The sequence below is a fragment of the Sinocyclocheilus grahami genome, unplaced genomic scaffold (genome assembly GCF_001515645.1).
Source record: "Sinocyclocheilus grahami isolate Dianchi unplaced genomic scaffold, SAMN03320097.WGS_v1.1 scaffold855.1, whole genome shotgun sequence".
In the NCBI taxonomy this organism is placed as follows: Eukaryota; Metazoa; Chordata; class Actinopteri; order Cypriniformes; family Cyprinidae; genus Sinocyclocheilus; species Sinocyclocheilus grahami.
Genome location: NW_015506034.1, coordinates 116452 through 137064, shown reverse-complemented (window position 1 = coordinate 137064; position 20613 = coordinate 116452). Strand labels below are relative to the sequence as shown.

Here is a 20613-nt window from a genome sequence, read left to right as displayed (position 1 = left end):
ATCTGTAGGAAAACAGAAATGCATACTGTTAGTTAAAGCAAATAGACAAACGTTCACAAAATTATTAAAGGCATGCTCAGCCAAAAATGAAAATTCTGTCGTCATTTCCTCACCCTCATGACTTTCTTCTGCGGAAGACAAAAGAAGATATTTTGAAGAACGTTTCAAATGTTTTTTTCCACACAATGAAAGTCAATGGTGTCCAAAACAACACAAGATCCAGCTGATTTTCATGTATGAATAAAAGAACATGCATGGAAAAACCTTTTTCAAAATATCTTCTTTTGTCTTCCACAAAATAAAATAAGTCACACAGGTTAGGAACGACGTGAGTAGGTGATGATGACAAAATTTTCAATTTTGAGCAAACTATCCCCAGTGTTTACTAAAACTCAACTAAAACGATTAAAAGCTAAATCACTTTCATTCATTGGAATAATAAAAATATTACACGAAAAAACTAAAATTAAATAAATGTAGGTTTAAGTACTAAAATTACTAAAACTGAAATAAAAATAAAACTGAACAGAAATATTAAAAAACAATATTATTAAAATAAAAAAAACTACTAAAAATGCCAAAAGCACAAAAATTACTAAAATAAAGTAAAAGTAAAATGAAAACTGAACATTCAAAAATAAAAGCTAATTAAAAAATGTTAATAATATTGAGAGTATATAAAGAATAAAACTACACTATCCCTTTAAATATTATCAAAAACCAAATATATATCTACACACAGTTGCTAAATTATGCTAAATTACAGTAAAGAAGAACTCCAAGCAAGGTCAATGAGGAAGACAAGCAGGAATACACTGAAAAACCTTCACAGCTGGTGGGAATAACTGAGAGCATTTTAATGTGTCTGTGCACGTGTGCATTCCTCAGATTAGTTGTTTTCACTTAGCAAAAGAAAAACAGCATTTTAATGAGTGACTCTCCAGAACTTCACCAACCAGATGATGGGTGTAGGCACCACATGAGCCAATAACAGAACAGCACAGGTTCTTTTAAACTAGTGTGATTTATTGCAAGCAGAATTTGTAGACTGAGATGGAGGTATGGAGGGGTGGCACTGTCGAAGAAAGAGGACTTAGAGCAGACAGATTTTCTTGCTTTATCTGATTCTCACATGTATTCAAGGTGTATGGGGGAAAAATGTTGTTACTTTTTTTTTACTTACACCATCAAATGAAACTTTTCTTGAAAATGGTTTTAAAAAATGTTTTTCAAAGTCATGTGAACCCAACATGAATAAAAAAAGAGTGCATTTCGAAGAACTTATCACATGTGTCTTATTTTTTATTATTATAATTATGGACACTCTTACTGTATGTCACTGACACAGAGGTCATGGCATCTTGTACAAATAGTAAGTAACGTAATTTTTAATAGCAATAGCATATGAAATATAAGTATAGTAATCCATTGCTGCTGTCCACCTACTATAATTCTCTAAGGCAATGGAGACATATTGACACACTGAGACATATCCCGGGAGACTGCAAAAAACAAGCACAAATTCCTCCCTGGAAAACAATAAAAGAGGCCCTGAAAGAGCTGATCTCCAGAGCAGGATGTATATCAGGCAGGAACAGATTACAGCAGACACAAAGAAGTTATGACATAACTCTGTAACCCCAGGTGAAATAAAGGAGTAAATCTGGTAGTCACCTTGTAAAGGGAAAATACATATAAGGCACTTTTTAGTGTCATATTTAAGTCATATCTGTTTTTGTGTGCAGAGAGAGAGAGAGAGAGAGAGAGAGAGAGAGAGAGAGAGAGAGCACAGAACACAGGGTCATTGCCCTTGATTATCCTTCTGTGCATGTGCCATAGAAGATAAACAACATTCCCTTGGGGACATGGGGCACCCAAAAAAACATGAATCTTTGGTTTGTTAGCCATTTTCCAGTCCTTAAGTTGGAATGATATTGGGCCAGTCATAAGATTGCCAGATTAAAGAGGCCATCTGTAGGAAAACAGAAATGCATACTGTTAGTTAAAGCAAATAGACAAACGTTCACAAAATTATTAAAGGCATGCTCAGCCAAAAATGAAAATTCTGTCGTCATTTCCTCACCCTCATGACTTTCTTCTGCGGAAGACAAAAGAAGATATTTTGAAGAACGTTTCAAATGTTTTTTTCCACACAATGAAAGTCAATGGTGTCCAAAACAACACAAGATCCAGCTGATTTTCATGTATGAATAAAAGAACATGCATGGAAAAACCTTTTTCAAAATATCTTCTTTTGTCTTCCACAAAATAAAATAAGTCACACAGGTTAGGAACGACGTGAGTAGGTGATGATGACAAAATTTTCAATTTTGAGCAAACTATCCCCAGTGTTTACTAAAACTCAACTAAAACGATTAAAAGCTAAATCACTTTCATTCATTGGAATAATAAAAATATTACACGAAAAAACTAAAATTAAATAAATGTAGGTTTAAGTACTAAAATTACTAAAACTGAAATAAAAATAAAACTGAACAGAAATATTAAAAAACAATATTATTAAAATAAAAAAAACTACTAAAAATGCCAAAAGCACAAAAATTACTAAAATAAAGTAAAAGTAAAATGAAAACTGAACATTCAAAAATAAAAGCTAATTAAAAAATGTTAATAATATTGAGAGTATATAAAGAATAAAACTACACTATCCCTTTAAATATTATCAAAAACCAAATATATATCTACACACAGTTGCTAAATTATGCTAAATTACAGTAAAGAAGAACTCCAAGCAAGGTCAATGAGGAAGACAAGCAGGAATACACTGAAAAACCTTCACAGCTGGTGGGAATAACTGAGAGCATTTTAATGTGTCTGTGCACGTGTGCATTCCTCAGATTAGTTGTTTTCACTTAGCAAAAGAAAAACAGCATTTTAATGAGTGACTCTCCAGAACTTCACCAACCAGATGATGGGTGTAGGCACCACATGAGCCAATAACAGAGCAGCACAGGTTCTTTTAAACTAGTGTGATTTATTGCAAGCAGAATTTGTAGACTGAGATGGAGGTATGGAGGGGTGGCACTGTCGAAGAAAGAGGACTTAGAGCAGACAGATTTTCTTGCTTTATCTGATTCTCACATGTATTCAAGGTGTATGGGGGAAAAATGTTGTTACTTTTACTTACACCATCAAATGAAACTTTTCTTGAAAATGGTTTTAAAAAATGTTTTTCAAAGTCATGTGAACCCAACATGAATAAAAAAAGAGTGCATTTCGAAGAACTTATCACATGTGTCTTATTTTTTATTATTATAATTATGGACACTCTTACTGTATGTCACTGACACAGAGGTCATGGCATCTTGTACAAATAGTAAGTAACGTAATTTTTAATAGCAATAGCATATGAAATATAAGTATAGTAATCCATTGCTGCTGTCCACCTACTATAATTCTCTAAGGCAATGGAGACATATTGACACACTGAGACATATCCCGGGAGACTGCAAAAAACAAGCACAAATTCCTCCCTGGAAAACAATAAAAGAGGCCCTGAAAGAGCTGATCTCCAGAGCAGGATGTATATCAGGCAGGAACAGATTACAGCAGACACAAAGAAGTTATGACATAACTCTGTAACCCCAGGTGAAATAAAGGAGTAAATCTGGTAGTCACCTTGTAAAGGGAAAATACATATAAGGCACTTTTTAGTGTCATATTTAAGTCATATCTGTTTTTGTGTGCAGAGAGAGAGAGAGAGAGAGAGAGAGAGAGAGAGAGAGAGAGAGAGAGAGAGAGAGAGAGCACAGAACACAGGGTCATTGCCCTTGATTATCCTTCTGTGCATGTGCCATAGAAGATAAACAACATTCCGTGTGCAGAGAGAGAGAGAGAGAGAGAGAGAGAGAGAGAGAGAGAGAGAGAGAGAGAGAGAGAGAGCACAGAACACAGGGTCATTGCCCTTGATTATCCTTCTGTGCATGTGCCATAGAAGATAAACAACATTCCACCCCCAAAAATATATTGCTTTTAAAGAACATACTATACTGAACAACTGCTAATACTACACACAAAACGAGAATATTTCCTAATATTAAAAATCAATCTAGAAATCCACTCAAATACTTTATGTATTTGAGACTTAACTAATTTGCAGAAAGCCATTAAAATCAGAAACTTCATCTTAATCTCTCTTAATTGCGAGCTTTTGACTCTACTAAAGCATAAAAATACCATACGTTTGCAGATATTTAAGAAACATGCTAAGTTGACATACTTGTTTATCTGAAAAACAATGCTACAGTCAGTTATTCTCCTTTGAAAATGTGCGTTCCGGGCCGGAATGTCTGTCTGTTTTGGTTTGTGAAACCCAATTGTATTTCGGCACCCCGGGTTGCCAGTTGGCGGGAAACACAGCGCATTTCATTTTATTCATCGTTAAGTGCGCTCGTTCCTGTTGGTGTCGTCAATCTGGCAACCTGCGTTTGCGTCAAGTCTGAGAAGGAGGGGCCGGGTGAAAAAAACCCTCTCCAATATTTTGAATTTGGACTGCAATACCTAGTTCAACCACTCGGTGTCAATCACAGCACCTTTAATGTAGTGTAAATCGCAAATCTTATTTTATTCATACATCTCAGACCACCATGCTAAAAAAAGAAACTTCAGAGGGAATCATGGCTCAAAATGCAAATTCTCTTCTGGGTTTTGGGACTACAAAATAAACAGCTCTAGAAATACTGGCATAGGCCTATATATTTCTTTTTTCTAAGTTAATTGTGTTATTTATAGGCATCGCAGTCTGTTTTGAAAGCCCTTTTCAAGTGGCATTCCTTCTACACACAAAAAAAATTATCTTTCACAATTTCTTAAATCCACTTCTATTAGTCTGTAGTAAAATACCATGACAATTACAGTAGGCTACATACATAGTACCTCAAATAACACCCCCCCCCCTCCGTTTTTTAAAGAGATATTACATAAGTTTAGCCAATATATTTATTTCATAGACACCAGCAACTTTAATGCTTGTTAATATTTTTTCAAAGCGCAGTGTTTGCTTACGAGTTCCTGCTCTCTGAGCGCCTCCCAGCTTGAGGTGGAGACCCACGGCACGCCTGCCGCTTAAAACAACTCACAAACAGTCCTCAAGCTGACACTTTGTTGAGTGGGGAAAAAAGGAGGAGCTGTGGTGTCCGTTTATTCACCCCGTTCCACCCTTTGACACCTTCTGTCTTAGTTTTTCCTCTCTTTGTTAATACTGTTAGTTAGTAGGTTAGTTCAAAACCATGTATAGGTGTCTGGGGGAGCTCGTCACCCGCGCGCTGGCCTCGGGATGCGTTGACTCCGCTTTGCCTGCTTCAGCGACTCTCACGCGGATCCGCCGTTACAGCGAAGCCGTGGGAGAGAAAGACGATGACCCGAACTTCTTTAGGATGGTCGAGGGTTTCTTCGACCGCGGAGCTTCTATCGTGGAGGACAAACTCGTGCACGATCTCAAGACGAGAGAAACGCCCGAGCAGAAGAGACACCGAGTGCGGGGGATCCTCAAGATCATCAAGCCCTGCAACCACGTCCTGTCCGTGTCATTCCCCATCAAGAGAGACAACGGGGAGTGGGAGATGATCGAGGGCTATAGAGCTCAACACAGTCAGCACAGGACCCCGTGTAAAGGAGGCAAGTTCATGCATTATTTACACAGGCGTTAATAGGAAGCAGTCGCGCTCTCGAGAGAAAACAGATGCAAACTAAAACACATCTCACTTACCTGTCAAAGCATCTTCTGAAGTTTACTTTGTGGTGGCGTGTGTCCAACACATTTATTTACACGCTTTGTCTTTAAAATTTGACAGTGCTACACGATAGGCCTTCTCTGCCATGAACTTGAAAAAAAGTCCCATATCGCGGTTGCGCAGCAGCGACACTGAGACTCTTGGCGTGCAAGCGTTACTGACACGGAGTTTGAAGCTTCACAATACAATCAATATGCAGCGTACTGTAGATGGTAATAAAAAGGCTAATATTTAGGTGTTATATCAGAATTAACTGGTTTCGTTTATTTATCTGGTCCAAACCTGTCATTAGCTGGTCTAATGTGTACATTAGGTTGTCTAAGATGGTCTAGCCGGTTTGTTGTAGCATATGACCAGCTTGTGTCCATCTTAGACCAGATAGAAACCAACTAGTATTTTAAAACATAGTTTCATCACCTTATGCTGGTAGGACCAATTGGTTTCTGGTACAAGAATGTTATACAAGCTAATGGCCAACTTAGACCAGCTGAAATCCATCTGCATGTTCCAAAATACAGATTGAAAAGCCCCCCCCCCTGCCCATCCATCATATAAATTACAGTCTTATCTTTGCAGAGATATTTGTGTACTTTTTGGAAGTTGTGAACTCCTTTATTATCAATGGAATGTGCTTGTATAAGAGCTGTTTGCCATTCCATTTTGCTTTGTCAGGTCTGACTGTACAATGCTTTATTAGGGAAGGTAGGTGGAAGCCCCCCAAGAGCAGCTCAATCTCTGCAGTTTCCTCGAATAGAACTCCATCCTATCAGCATTTTCAGACTGTTTCCCCCTTTTTAAAACTACGACAACTGTAGAAAGACCAATAATATAACTTGCATCCCATGTACCTTAACCTCCATTTTAAGTGGTCTAAATCGCAGATGAGTTCGGCTGAACTGATCAACAAAGTTTTGAAGGAGATCGTATAATGTACTCTGCCCGATCTTCTATTGAGTAGATTCAATGGGAGCTTTCAGTGAGACAGTCACTGAACTGATGTCTAGACTTTAGACTGTTAAGTTTATAAATTAGTTTAGTCAATGATTTTACATTGAGGTCTAGTAACCGGATAACAAGATAACACATCACGTGTTTTTGCACCTTGTGTGCTGGGAAGTCTCTGATTAAGCTAATGTATAAGAGCCCTCAAAACCAGTTTCCACGAGGGAAGAGATCAAAGTTGGCTCTTTCCTCCTCAGAAAAAAAGTTTATCGCTGTAATTTATCCTATATTGTTTTTTACTATTGGCTTATATAGGGGTATAGGAAACTAGGTAAAGAATAATAAAACCTGCAATCTTATTCAAATATTTGATTAAAAATGCAAGAAATGAAGAAAAAACATTTCATATAATAGGTAAAAGGATGCAGACTTTGTTTGGACTCACTGAATATATACAGTAGTACATACTCGTTCAACCAGATGCATACTGAAGAACCAACAAAAAAGGCTTTTAAAACAATTAAAGTTTCCTTACTCATTTAGTCACCAATAAACTCAGCAAGGAGACTGTTCTTTAAAAGCATAGTTCACCCAAAAGTGGAAATATTGTTATCATTTTTGTTATTGTGTTCAACCTCAAGTTATTCTAAACCTGTATGAGGTTCTTTCTTCTGTTGAGCACAAAAAAATATTTTGAAGAATGTTGGTAACCAGACAGGGAGTTGCTAGTACTCATTGACTTTCATAGTATTTTTTCCATTCAATGGATGTCACTGGCTACCACCAACTTTTGAGGGTGAATAAATAATGAAAAAAATAATAATTTGTGTGAACTATGCCTTTAAATCTGCACTAATAACTTTATTTGATGTTAGTAGTAATTTGAAATGAATTACTAGCTCATCATCCATGAATTTAAGAAACTTGCCAGTGCTTTCCAAGCAGTGCTTTTGAGGCCGACTGAAAACAGATGTTTAGTTTGGGGTAGTCACATTGGCTTTAACCACACCCATTCTGGGCCCTGCCTAGATTCTCTTCCCTTGTATTTCAGTGGAGAGAGTGAGTCATCACGGTGGTTGCTTTACTGCCTGTTCAGCCACACAAAATTTCCCCTCTCAGAACTGTAGACCTGGGCCCGTATTCACAGAACATTTTATCTTACCACTAAAGGTTCTCCTGAATAGCAGTAAAAGTTTTTAGTTAAGAGTTTTCTCTTAAAACCTATTCACAAAGCTGCTGAGACAAACTTTTACTAAGGAACTGTCATTTCACAGATTTAGGAGCTAGTTTTAGTGCTAAAATGCTTTGTGAAACACTCTTTTAGGAGTCCTAAATTTAGGACTGACACGGCCATTATTTTTAAGATTTTACCCTAAATCAGTGAGCTATGAGCTACTTTTAGCCTTAAGAGGTTTTGTGGATCTGGGCCCTGTTTTTATTTATTTTTTTTGTGCAAGGCCGTTAGAGCAATTTAAAGGGGTCATATGATGCTTTTTTAAAGATCATTATTTTGTGTATTTGGTGTAACAGAATATGTTGACATGCTTTAATGTTCAAAAAACACATTATTTTTCAAATACTGTACATTATTGTAGGTCCTCTATGCCCCGCCTCTCTCAAACGCTTCGTTTTCTACAAAGTCCCTTCTTCCGACAAGCGCAGTCTGCCCTGATTGGCCAGCTGACCCAATGCATTGTGATTGGCCGAACACCGCAAGCACTCGTCGGAAATGTAACGCCCCTTACCATAATCGCGAGCTTCATCTTTCAAAATAAATGTAAAGACAGAGCTGACTCCACTTTGATGTGACGCTCTCTCTATCTCTCTCTCTCTCTCTCTCACACGCGCGTGCGCGCACGCACACACACACACACACACACACACACGATGCGCAATACTCTGCATTTGAACAGTCAATAGCAAATACTTAAACTAATAACAAAACAGTAGCTGATTCAGAAGCGCCAGATTGTCATAGCAAAGTCAGAATTACCTCCTCTCCTAGGTTCACGAAACGGTTGTAAAAGCATCTACTTTCGGAAGGCCAAATAAAGTGCTTTTGCTTTCGCCTAGAAACAAACAGCGTCTCCCTGACATGGCTGCTTCAACACTAACTGCAGTTACTGAAACCACGCCTTCTTTCTTTGCGTGCACATTTGGGTGGCATTATGCTAATATTTCCACATAGTGAGGTAGATATGTGGGGGTGTGTTAGAACGAGCTGTTTTAGGTGGGCGTGGCAGAGTCTTAACTTTGATAAAGAATATCTCTTTGGTTTTGAGACTTTAGTCTTTGCAACTTCAGGGATCTTATCTGCACAATCAGCTTGTAACACTCAAAAGAGAAAGGAAAACTTGAAATCGCATCATATGACCCCTTTAATTTTCAAGACGTCCTACTCTAAACAGCATATTAGTCTGGATCATCAATGTTATTTTAACTGATAGACAAGGCCCACTTTTGCAGTGGGCAAATATTTGCCTGCTTTCATTCTATTATTTATTCTTTTTTTTCCCCAAGAGCTTTCAAACGCCCTAAAGTGTCGAATTATATAAGCACTCAAGTAATATAAAAGGTTATCAAAGTGTTGTAGTCTGTAAGCTTTAATCGATAGAGAATATCCTGTCTTAGCATCATGAAACAAGTTAAAACAAAGGCTATAATGCATGTGATTTATTTTGATGCTTGTTTAATGACTTGAGTGATCTACAGATATTATTTGCATAGACCTAGTCTGATGAGGACACTGCTTCTGCTTCTCCAGGTATCCGTTACAGCACAGAGGTGTCGGTGGATGAGGTGAAAGCCCTTGCCTCACTAATGACATACAAATGTGCAGTTGTAGGTAAGTGCTTAAATTTATTTATGTGTACATTTATTTGGTTGTGGTTGTTAGTATGAACATTTAATCATTCACATGAACTGTGCTCTCAACAGATGTGCCTTTTGGAGGAGCTAAAGCGGGGGTGAAAATTAACCCAAAGAATTACTCCGTGAGTGTTTTCTTCATATTCTCTGACTAAATATAATTTTGGAAGATGGTAAGAGACATTAACTTCAGATATTATGACTCTAATAATAAATGCTCTTGCAGATGAATGTCTAGATATTTATTTAGAGTCTGTCCCCTTTAGATGATGTTGAATATTTTATGACATTGTTCTAAAAAAAAAAAAAAAAGCAGTAAGATGTAGTTTTTTCACTAAACACAGATATTCAGAAACTCTAGAACCAACCAGATTCAGGATGTTGTTTATTTCATGACTCGTAAAGTGAAATCCTACAGGGTTTAATGTCTGTTAAGGAGACTGTTTCTGACTGTTCTTTATTTGTTTGTATTTTATCATTTGTGTATTAAACATGCAATTTTGAGTTTAGCGTTCAGATGACCGACTCCCCATCTACAGCCGAAACAACGAATGCTCAAGCATTGCTTTCTTAATGTATACTTCCATATTGTTAATCAAATTATAGTCACCGATGTCCTGACATTTTTTTTGTTTTGTTTTGTTTTGTTTTCCTTACTCAGGACACAGAACTGGAGAAGATTACAAGAAGATTTACTATTGAGTTGGCTAAAAAGGGCTTCATTGGTGAGTTATGAGCATGCACAAACTGAATCTGCTCCAGAGTTCTGCAAAAGCTCAGCAGAATCGAAATGCCCATCATGCACAAAAGTCTATGCATCCCTTATTCCTTGTGGATGTTTATGGAATAATTTTCACAATTATGCACTCATCTACCAATAAAAGCATAGTCCTCTGTTTAACAGATTTTAAGATTCAGTAAAATTCTGCAGAATGTCCCCTAGTATGAGTGCTGAAAATGCTAAATAAGTCTGCTAATTATGAGGCAGTGCATGTTACAGAAAAGTTTTTTTATATTTATATTGTATTTATAGTAATCAGTAGTTTATCAATATTTGTTGATCCCAAATGACATCTGTTTAGCATATTTTACTATTTAGACTAGAATAAAACCGGAATTATACGGAAGATTAAACCACAACACAACACTCAGGAACAATAGCCAGGTAATGCTTAGCATTAGATGGCACAGTAAAGATTAACAGTCAGGCTGTAATTGACACCACTTCTACATTAAATGGGAAGTAATGGTTAGAGAGTCGGACTCGTAACCCAAAGGTTGCGGGTTCGAGTCTCGTACTGGCAGGGATTGTAGGTGGGGGGAGTGAATGTACAGCTCTCTCCCACCTTCAATACCACAATTGAGGTGCCCTTAAGCAAGGCACCGAACCCCCAACTGCTCCCCGGGCGCCGCAGCATAAATGGCTGCCCACTGCTCCGGGTGTGTGTTCACTGCTGTGTGTGCGCACTTTGGATGGGATAAATGCACTAATTCTGAGTATGGGTCACCATACTTGGCCACATGTCACTTCACTCACTCACTTCACTTACATTACAAGCTATTTAACCTGTAGCCCAAAAGCCTAGATAAGCTGTATTCATATTACAATAGTTCAAAGAGGTTGTAAAAGAGGTAGTTGGTGTTTTTGAGTGCAGGATTCCCACATTGCTCTCTGTCAGTGTAGCTTCTCTCAAAATACCGTGCAGTGACGCAGTAGCCATAATGTCGTATGAATATATTATCACAGAGGTTTTTATGATTGACATTAACTGTGTCGAGATATTTGAGTTAAATAAATGAGTCATGGCCATGGTAAGGGAAGATCAGTAGCACACTCATTTCTGTTTCCTGTGTCAGGGCCTGGCATTGACGTCCCCGCACCGGACATGAGCACTGGAGAAAGGGAAATGTCCTGGATCGCTGACACATATGCTAACACAATGGGCCATCATGTAAGTTGAAGAACCTGACCAAGTGTTCATATAGTTTACAACAGGTTTGCTTTAGCAAAATGTATAAGAAAACAATTGTATTGCAAGCAGTGATATTTGAATTGATGCTGATTAGGGCTGGACAATAATTCAATATCAATATGTATTGCGATATAATTTTTTTCAATAACGGTGATATGATTTTTAAAATGCTGATAGATTTCTTCAGTTTTTTTTATTTAATATGCCAGCTGAATAATCAGCACGATAAGAATGTAGACGTCCCGTAGCATATAGCGAAAGCCCATAAAGTACTTGAATTTATGTTCACACTGCAGTTACATTGTTATTTCTGATAACCAGAGGTATCTGTTTAAGAGAAAGTTTATTTTAAGATAAATGTACTTATACATTATTTAATTCTTGTTTTATTTTTTAAATATTGTTCTCTTGATTTAAAGCACTGGATAACTGTGTTGTCATGGCAGTGGATCAAATGCATTCTGAATTTGTTAGCCATATTATAATTTAGGCTATATTTGTTTTATCTATTTTTAGTATTCAAAATACATTTAGCAGCAATGATGTTATTGTAATATTTGCAGTTGTATTCTTTCTTAATTCTCTTTGCATAGTGAATGGTTATTAGTCTTGTTTGCCATGCATATATTTAACTATATATATATATATATATATATATATATATATATATACACGTAAACAAGACATACTTACTTTGGTTTTCTAAAAGTAAGCTAAAAACTAAACTTACTCAAAAAGTTATCACTCTTTTGCTGCCTTGCAAACACTTCCTTCAGGAAATTCAGATCTAGTTTCTCCCAAAGACACATTTCATAGCATAATATCGTAGATAAATAAGCGCATACAGAAAATTTGATGCATACATTACCTTGATATGGGGCAGTGATTTCTATTAAGCTTTTACATATGTTGAAAAATCACACAGGATATCTGTAAGAACTAGCAAACAGATTGTGGCTGTGTTGGTGACTCAGTGCCCAGAGCCTTTACTGTCCCTGACAAAGAGTGTGGCGTTTATAGGACCAAGAGAACAAAGCGCCCCTGTGTTTTTCCACCCTCTCCTGACAGACTCCTTCAATACTGTCTGTCCTCCCATGGCAGTCATTTGCTTTGTCTAGGTAGCCACGATGTTCTGTTCTGTTTGCGAGCTGCCCTGTAGCAAGATAAATGAAAGGACATGAGAGATACCTTACAATGAATACTCATACCGCTAGTAATCACCAGCTTCTAACACTAAAGATATCATAGCTTTGTGCCTCATAATAAGCATTACAGTTTAGATTATTTTGTTTGAATGCAAACAACATTCTTCTAATGCTTAGAATTATAATTCTTTTTTATCAGGATATCAATGCTCATGCCTGTGTTACCGGTAAGCCCATCAGTCAGGGTGGAATCCATGGGCGTATATCTGCCACTGGCCGTGGTGTCTTCCATGGCATTGAAAACTTTGTCAATGAGGCTGCTTACATGAGCCAGCTGGGCCTGAGCCCGGGGTTTGGAGACAAGACATTTGTCATTCAGGTTTGTGCATGTCAATATCACATAAACCGCACTTCAAGTTTATGACATTATGCTTTGTTTTTTTTTGTCATATTAAATCAGTTGGATAAAGATTTTTTCTTATGCATTGGCCCAAAATACACTGGTAACTCCAAACTTTGGATTTTTAATATGATATAAGTACTATTGTATATTATTCTGCTTGCATAGTGGAACTTACAGACACTTTGTCCATTATCTCATGACTCTGTGCCAGCAGTTAGTGTATGCTGACACGGATCATTCTGACTTTGCTTATCTAAGGACTTTAAATATTCAGTGTGTGCTTTTAGGTGCCCAGTTAATATGTATAAAGAAAGCTTAAAAGGGTGCGAAACTAGCAAATGTTACACTTCCTACATAAATGATTAAAAACTCATTAATTTTACCATGTGTTGCGACATGTCAGAGAAATAAATATATATAGCAAATATAAGAAGTAGTAATTGGAACAGGATGTAGTTTTTTCATGTGGTATATTTAATGGAATAATAATGGAATATTGTGCTTTTTTTTTTCTTCAAAGACAATGCCAAGAGCTAAATTGCTCTTTTTTTGCAGCATGAACATGGTTTAACCCATTTATCTGGTGCTAAATACAAGTAGAAATAAGCCATTTTATTTTATTTATTATTATTATGTGTGTGTGTGTGTGTGTGTGAGAGAGTATATGTAAACATAATTCAAACCAAATAAATCACTTAAGGTTAGGTAAAATGCCTTAAGATACCTTAAGATAAAATACCTTAAAATACTGAATATATCTTTTTATAGTGAATATATCTTGAATTAAGTTTGTGTACTGGTATTGGTATTTTTCCCCGTTTTAAGCATAAATCTAAAAATATAGTTAGATTATGATTAAACTATTTGGCAGAAGGGTAAGAAAATGTATGTTAATTCAAGCTATATTCTCTCAAAACAATTCTTATTATCTTTAACTTGAACTTCTAAAGCAAGTCAAGTGTATGCTGTTTTAGTGATGTTTAGATATTTTAACTGTGACTCTCAAATACTGACTTTGTTTTGTAGTGTATTTAGATGTTTAGTAATGTTCCTGCACAGAATCCATCAGTATTCCACATTACCTTCAGTTCCGCTGTCAGTATAAAAAATATTTAATGCATTCTCCCACTTTCTGCTGTAGGGTTTTGGTAATGTGGGCCTGCACTCCATGCGTTACCTGCACCGTTATGGAGCAAAGTGTGTGGGTGTCGGAGAGCTGGATGGAAGCATCTGGAACCCTAACGGCATTGATCCCAAAGAACTGGAAGACTATAAGCTAGTGAGTATGAACCGCTCATTTTCTTTGGAGTGACATTCTAGAACTTCAGTGCAGTGTACGAATATTCACTGTAAGGCTGCCACCTTGTGGCCAATTGGCAGTACTACATGTACTATGTTCAAATCTATAATCCAAATGTATCAAATACTCTCGTTTTCCAGGCCAATGGCACTATTGTTGGCTTTCCTAATGCCACCCCCTATGAAGGCAGCATCTTGGAAGCTGAGTGTGATATTCTGATCCCTGCTGCAAGTGAGAAACAGCTTACAAAGAAAAACGCCAACAATATCAAGGCCAAGGTTAGAGGTCAATGGAGTCATTTTAATGTGGATGAGTTATTTATTGTATTATGCCACTCCACAGAAGCTGCAATGAGAATATAAAAAGAAAAAGAAAAAGTAACACTTATTATTTTCACAGATCATTGCTGAAGGAGCTAATGGTCCCACTACCCCTGAAGCTGACAAGATATTCCTAGAGAGGAATATCATGGTGATCCCTGTACGTTTTCCAGTCCTAATTGTTATTTGAATGTTAAATCTAAATTTACTAGCCTATTATACAATATTTGATTAATGCATATATAGGTGATTTGATCTTATTTTGTCTATTACCTTATTTTGATTTTATTTATAGGAGATTTTTATATAGGTTTTATTCTATTATTGTAATAAAATTTTAGTTTCCCCCCCTTTTTTAAACTATTTTTTATCTTGCCTTGAAAATAGCCTTTGATGCTAATAGGATACTAAAAATAAATAATTGTATGTGTGTGTGTGTGTGTGTGTGTGTGTGTGTGTGTGTGTGTGTATATATATATATATATATATATATATATATATATATATATATAGGACATGTACCTGAATGCCTGAATGGTGACAGTCTCCTACTTTGAGTGGCTGAAGAACCTAAACCACGTCAGTTATGGCAGACTGACCTTCAAATACGAAAGGGATATATATATATATATATATATAGGACATGTACCTGAATGCTGGAGGTGTGACAGTCTCCTACTTTGAGTGGCTGAAGAACCTAAACCACGTCAGTTATGGCAGACTGACCTTCAAATACGAAAGGGACTCAAACTACCATCTCCTTAGTAAGTCAAACATTTGTTTCCCAGAAAATGTCATGTGTAGTCATGTAGGAAAACTGCAATGCCTCATACATAGTCAAAGTGTTTGGTTATAAAAAATCTCCCTAGCAATGATATGATTGTTTGCAAATCAATTACCAGTCTTGTTGTTCAGTTGATTTAGTTCTCTGGAAGGGCTTGTTTTCCATTTTCTAATTGCTCTAGATTATGTTGGTGGTTCAGGCAGGCTAGAATGGGTCATGTGGTATTTTTGTTCACTCTGTTTATTCTGCTCCCACGAGCAAATATAGTGGGATTGGTGTCCTCTTGAGAGTATCTGGGAATGCTTGCATGTATACACAAAAACACAAACGTGCTATGTCCTGCCTTTCATCTGACTGGCCTAAAAATTTGAAAAAGCTGTTGAATGGTGTAAAGTTCATTTTACACTAATATCAGGACCATACTTCATTGCACCCTTTATAAAATATTTAACTAAATCCCAGATTTAGGCCTCAGAGAAGCTGTAAGTGAGAATAAACTTTGTTTTTTTGACCATTACTATCTTAAATCCATGTGTCAGTTTGCTCATGCTAATGGGGATCTACTATGTTGTTTGGCAGTGTCTGTCCAGGAGAGTCTGGAAAGGAAGTTTGGGAAACATGGTGGAGCCATACCTATTGTTCCCACATCGGAATTTCAAGAGAGGATTGCTGTGAGTATAAACGCAGAAGCTCTTGTCACACATACCCCCGGGTTCACAGACAAGGCTTAAACCTAGTCCCAGATTAAAGTGTAAATCTGAGCCGTTTTAACTGAAAGAAACTTGCACTGACTGATCTTAAAATATATCAGTGCCTTTGTTTTGCATCAAGATGCACACCAGTAATGTTTTATCTAAGGCATGTTAATAAAAATTACTTACATTTCCTAATTGAACAATGGCCTAATTCTGGTTTAGTCTAAGCCCTGTCTGTGAAACCGGGCCATAATGTGCATTTTTTAATTTTTATATTTGAGTACTAGACCTTTATACGCTTGTTTTGCTCATCTGGTAGGGAGCTTCTGAAAAGGACATTGTGCATTCTGGATTGGCTTACACAATGGAGCGATCTGCCAGAGTAAGTAGATATATACTGTAAATATATAATAATCCGAAATATATAATAATAAGAAATTAAATTAGTTTTTTTTTGGAGGCAGCATAATTAAGATTCGTTTTAGAATGATATTCACTTTAAGAAGGTCTATGATGCCTTAAAATGCCGTCTCGGGAGGCAGTGTACTAGTCTGTGTGTGTTTAGGCTAGTTTGATGTATGAAGAGCCTCTGTGATGTAAAGTACTGCTCTGTTTGTTCACATAATTCATCTCTCCTCTTTTAGCAAATCATGCGCACAGCCAACAGGTATAACCTTGGGCTAGACCTGAGGACAGCGGCCTACGTCAACGCCATTGAGAAAGTCTTCAAAGTGTACCATGAGGCTGGCCTTACCTTCACATAGATGGTAGTATTATTTACCCGACTCTATATCTGAGTCTGTTCATCTGCACAGACCCGAGGTATATCACTTAACCCCTCAGCTCCTCACGTTTACATTTTATATGACATAAATATATATATGTCATATCATTTATGCATGTGATTACCAATAAGCATCTTTAGAATTATCTGGTCTTTTCTAGTTTATCATCCTTTCAAATATTCATGGCTTTTAGAAAAGCTTTAGAGCCAAAGTCTGTTTAATTTTCCACATTTCGCCACGAAACACTGATCAGTTGTACCTTATTTTAAAGCTATTTTGTAATGTTTTCTTCAGGTCAATGAAGTTGCTGCGTATTGAAAACACATTAAGCCTTAGAGTCACAGCCACACACTGTTGATTCTCATGCCAGTTTCTAGGATTTCTAGTTGGTTACTTTATTCCCCACCCATTTTGACACAATTATGGTCAAGCGGGAAAGGGATGCAGGATGAATCTCAGGCTTTTTATATCTGTTACCAAAATGTTGCACATAAATATCTGCTTTTGCTGCTCCTTGGAACAGTTTTCAGTGATAACAAAAAGCTTCCTTTGTTTTTTTTTATTTTTAATTTCTTAATAATATGCAAACGGTAGGGCATATATTTGGGAGCAAATGTTTATTTTCATCGCAATATTAGCATTTAATATGAAACAGCCTTTGGGAAAAAAATGACTTTGTATTGCCTTTTTAAATGGTCTACAATTAATAAAATGTAAATGAAAATGTGCAGTGTGTCAGCTGATTTACTGGGTTAATTGTATTTGTACTTTGAAATCTTTTAAAATATTGACAGAAAAAAAGTAATGTGATTATACTCAATGCTCATGTAAGTGGATAAAATTAGACCTTTTTCATTTAGTAGTAATACAAAAATTTTATTCAGCTTTATTCACTGAACATTTATTCAATCACACAGTTTTGAAAATAAAAGCAGCCTAACTAAACTTAAGTTATTTAAACAATACCTAATACGAATGTAATAGGCATAATTTCTAGTATTTTTTAAGTAGTTGTACATAAGATATTACAGAGACATCGGTTTAAAATTATTTACATTAGTAACAAATGACTGTCTTCTTATATTGTTAATAGTCCATGACACTTGGAGATTGTGCTGATGTAAGACAGGTCTCCAGCTGAAGAACTGAAGATTTTTCCTTGTTGTCAGAACATCATTTTTCACAGAACTCATTAGCAAGGTCATCTAGTGCATCATTGAAACCTAATCAAACACAAAATATTAATATGTTATTATATTTGTACATGGTGGACAAATTATTGGAAGACCCATCAGGTTTTGACAGTTTTTGTTTTTCTTTGGATGTGTGTCTGTATGTATTTGTTTATTACTCACTGCTGTCTGCTCCACTGTTGTCTACTGCATTGCTGCCTCCAGCACCAAAGGCTCCTCCGCCGCTGTTTTCCCCTGGTCCTTCTGCTTTAAGGAGGCCACCAAATAGTCCACCTCCTGACGTTTCCTTTGGTTTCTTGTCCTTCTCCTCACTACTTGGGAAAAGACCTCCCATACCCCCGGTCTTATCAGTTTCCTGTTTCTTTCCAGTAAATGTTTCCTTCACTTTTCTTTTAGCTGCAGCAGCTAGGGAAATTTGAAGGCAACATTATATAAAGGTAACCAGTGTTGGGGAAAGTTACTTTTAAAAGTAATGCATTACAAAAATGCGTTACTCCATAAAAAAAGTAACTAATTACATTACTTAGTTACTTTTTATGGAAAGTAATGCATTACGTTACTTTTTAAATCTGAACGGGGCTTGCTTGTTTGTTTTTAAAATAAAAAAGTTCTATTTTTGGCAAATATAAAAACCTTTTCACACCAAAAGTGAAATGAATAAGCCTCAGGCTGAAGGGAAAGTAAATTTACGTCCGTACAGTAGAATGCAGAAGAAGACATTTCAACACACTTCAGCAGTAAAAAAAGGACACAAATGTTTGTCTAGAGTAATTTTTGCTTATTAGTATGGTTGAACAGGATCATCGAAGGACAGAAGCAAAGACATTGGTTAATAGAACGGGATGAAATACATAAAGGATATTTGTGTTGTTTAACATTTAATTATTGCAGGTTTGTGTCATATTCTGAGTTGCATTATTTTTATTCATTTTGAGGAATACTGAATCTGTGTTTTTTGTGAGTGAGATGAATTAATGCATATTCATATTTATTTTAGAACTACAGTAACATCTTCTGATTTCTGTCACCATGGCGACACCAGAGCTGTCAATCAATAAATTGGAAAAAAAAGTAACTCTGATATTCTCTTGTAAATTAAAAAGTAATACGTTACTTTACTAGTTACTTGACAAAAGTAATCTGATTACGTAACTCGCGTTACTTGTAATGCGTTACCCCCCAACACTGAAGGTAACACATGGCAGTTTTTATAGTCTTTCATATACAGCTCATCTTTCCCATCAGATTTGCCCCAAAATGTTTTTTTCTTTCTTTCTTAGATGTCTAAAAATAAACAAAAACCTTGGATAGCATTACTGGCTCTGAAGGCCCATTATAACTCCATTCCTTATAAGGAGTGGCATGATTACTGGACTGACTGCATTCTCAAAAAATATTTCAACTAGCTCTTTCATAGAGAACAAACCGCAATCAGCAGGCTTAAAAATTTAAAAAATTTAAGTACAAACTTAAAAGTAGTTAAAACAAGCAACATGGCAATTTGAAAGGGAGGGAAACAACTTGCTTAATAATATAATTCAGTTAAATGAGTCATGATATCACATTTCTATTACATATTTAGTTGAGAGTTTGTAAAAAAAAAAAAGATTAGAAATAAATCATTTAAAAGTTGTTGTCTTCTGTCTTTTTTTTTTTTACTATAGCTAAAAGTTAAATAAATGTTAGTTTACTTTATCCAATATTTTTTAGATAAAATACATAAGATACTTTATATATAATCTATATAAAATCTCAGGAAAAGTCTAATCTATATATGTTTTAGCCTTGAAGATTAATATACAACTCAAAAACAACTCATAACAACTGGCCGGCTAAACAAGGACACAGAGGGTCTCAGCATAAAAAGTATAAAAACTTTGCACACAACAGTTACTTTAAAGTTTCTTTAAGCTTCTCCGGCATAAGAAACTCACCTGCTTTGTCCACAGCCTGGTCGACAAATGACTCTGCTGCTTTATTACCCAAAACTCCTGAAAGGAAAGACATGTTTGTAGAGTCCTTAGTTGTTGATGTTTGCGAGAGCGTGTGTATGTGTCAGTGTTTCGAGACAGAAGATTCATGCAGTTTTATTAGACTGGTGCTCCATCAAAGTACGTCAGGAATGTGTGCTCCTATTGGCTACTTCAGCTTGGGTGGAGTAGAAAGATGTCAATCTTGCTTGACTGGTTTATCTGGTTTCCTGTAACATCACCAGTCAGGGTTTCAGCGTTACTCATAATTTGTTAAACAAGTGCATATAGTTATTTAATTATCTAATTTAATTAACATTTTTTCTATGTTATGTATTGTTTAGAGGAAGTTGAGATAGTTTGAAGGTATACAGGGTTAACAGCCCTTTTGATTATTTTATTTAATTGTTCAGGGGAAGTCGAGACTTTCAGGGATATAGAGGGTTTTTGATTGTTGTCGTAATTTTGTTATGGATATTTCT

The 20613-nt window shown here is 36.2% G+C and overlaps 1 protein-coding gene across 1 annotated transcript; it reads left to right on the top strand.

The window, feature by feature from the left end:
* The first annotated feature begins 5054 nt into the window (after positions 1-5054).
* LOC107563055 (glutamate dehydrogenase, mitochondrial-like) lies at positions 5055-17773 on the top strand. Its single transcript, XM_016247836.1, has 13 exons — positions 5055-5637; positions 9460-9540; positions 9633-9688; positions 10225-10288; positions 11421-11515; positions 12881-13060; positions 14226-14363; positions 14525-14662; positions 14784-14864; positions 15345-15468; positions 16068-16159; positions 16503-16565; positions 16828-17773. The coding sequence occupies exons 1-13, from the start codon at positions 5250-5252 to the stop codon at positions 16945-16947; spliced, it is 1620 nt and encodes a 539-aa protein (XP_016103322.1). The 5' UTR covers positions 5055-5249; the 3' UTR covers positions 16948-17773.
* Positions 17774-20613: the final 2840 nt, after the last annotated feature.

Excerpts from the sequence above, each read along its gene's own strand:
- LOC107563055 (XM_016247836.1), top strand. The coding sequence starts at position 5,250 with ATGTATAGGTGTCTGGGGGAGCTCGTCACCCGCGCGCTGGCCTCGGGA. Across the intron at positions 9,541-9,632 it reads ATACAAATGTGCAGTTGTAG|ATGTGCCTTTTGGAGGAGCT; the intron begins GTAAGTGCTTAA and ends TGCTCTCAACAG. Across the intron at positions 14,364-14,524 it reads AACTGGAAGACTATAAGCTA|GCCAATGGCACTATTGTTGG; the intron begins GTGAGTATGAAC and ends CTCGTTTTCCAG.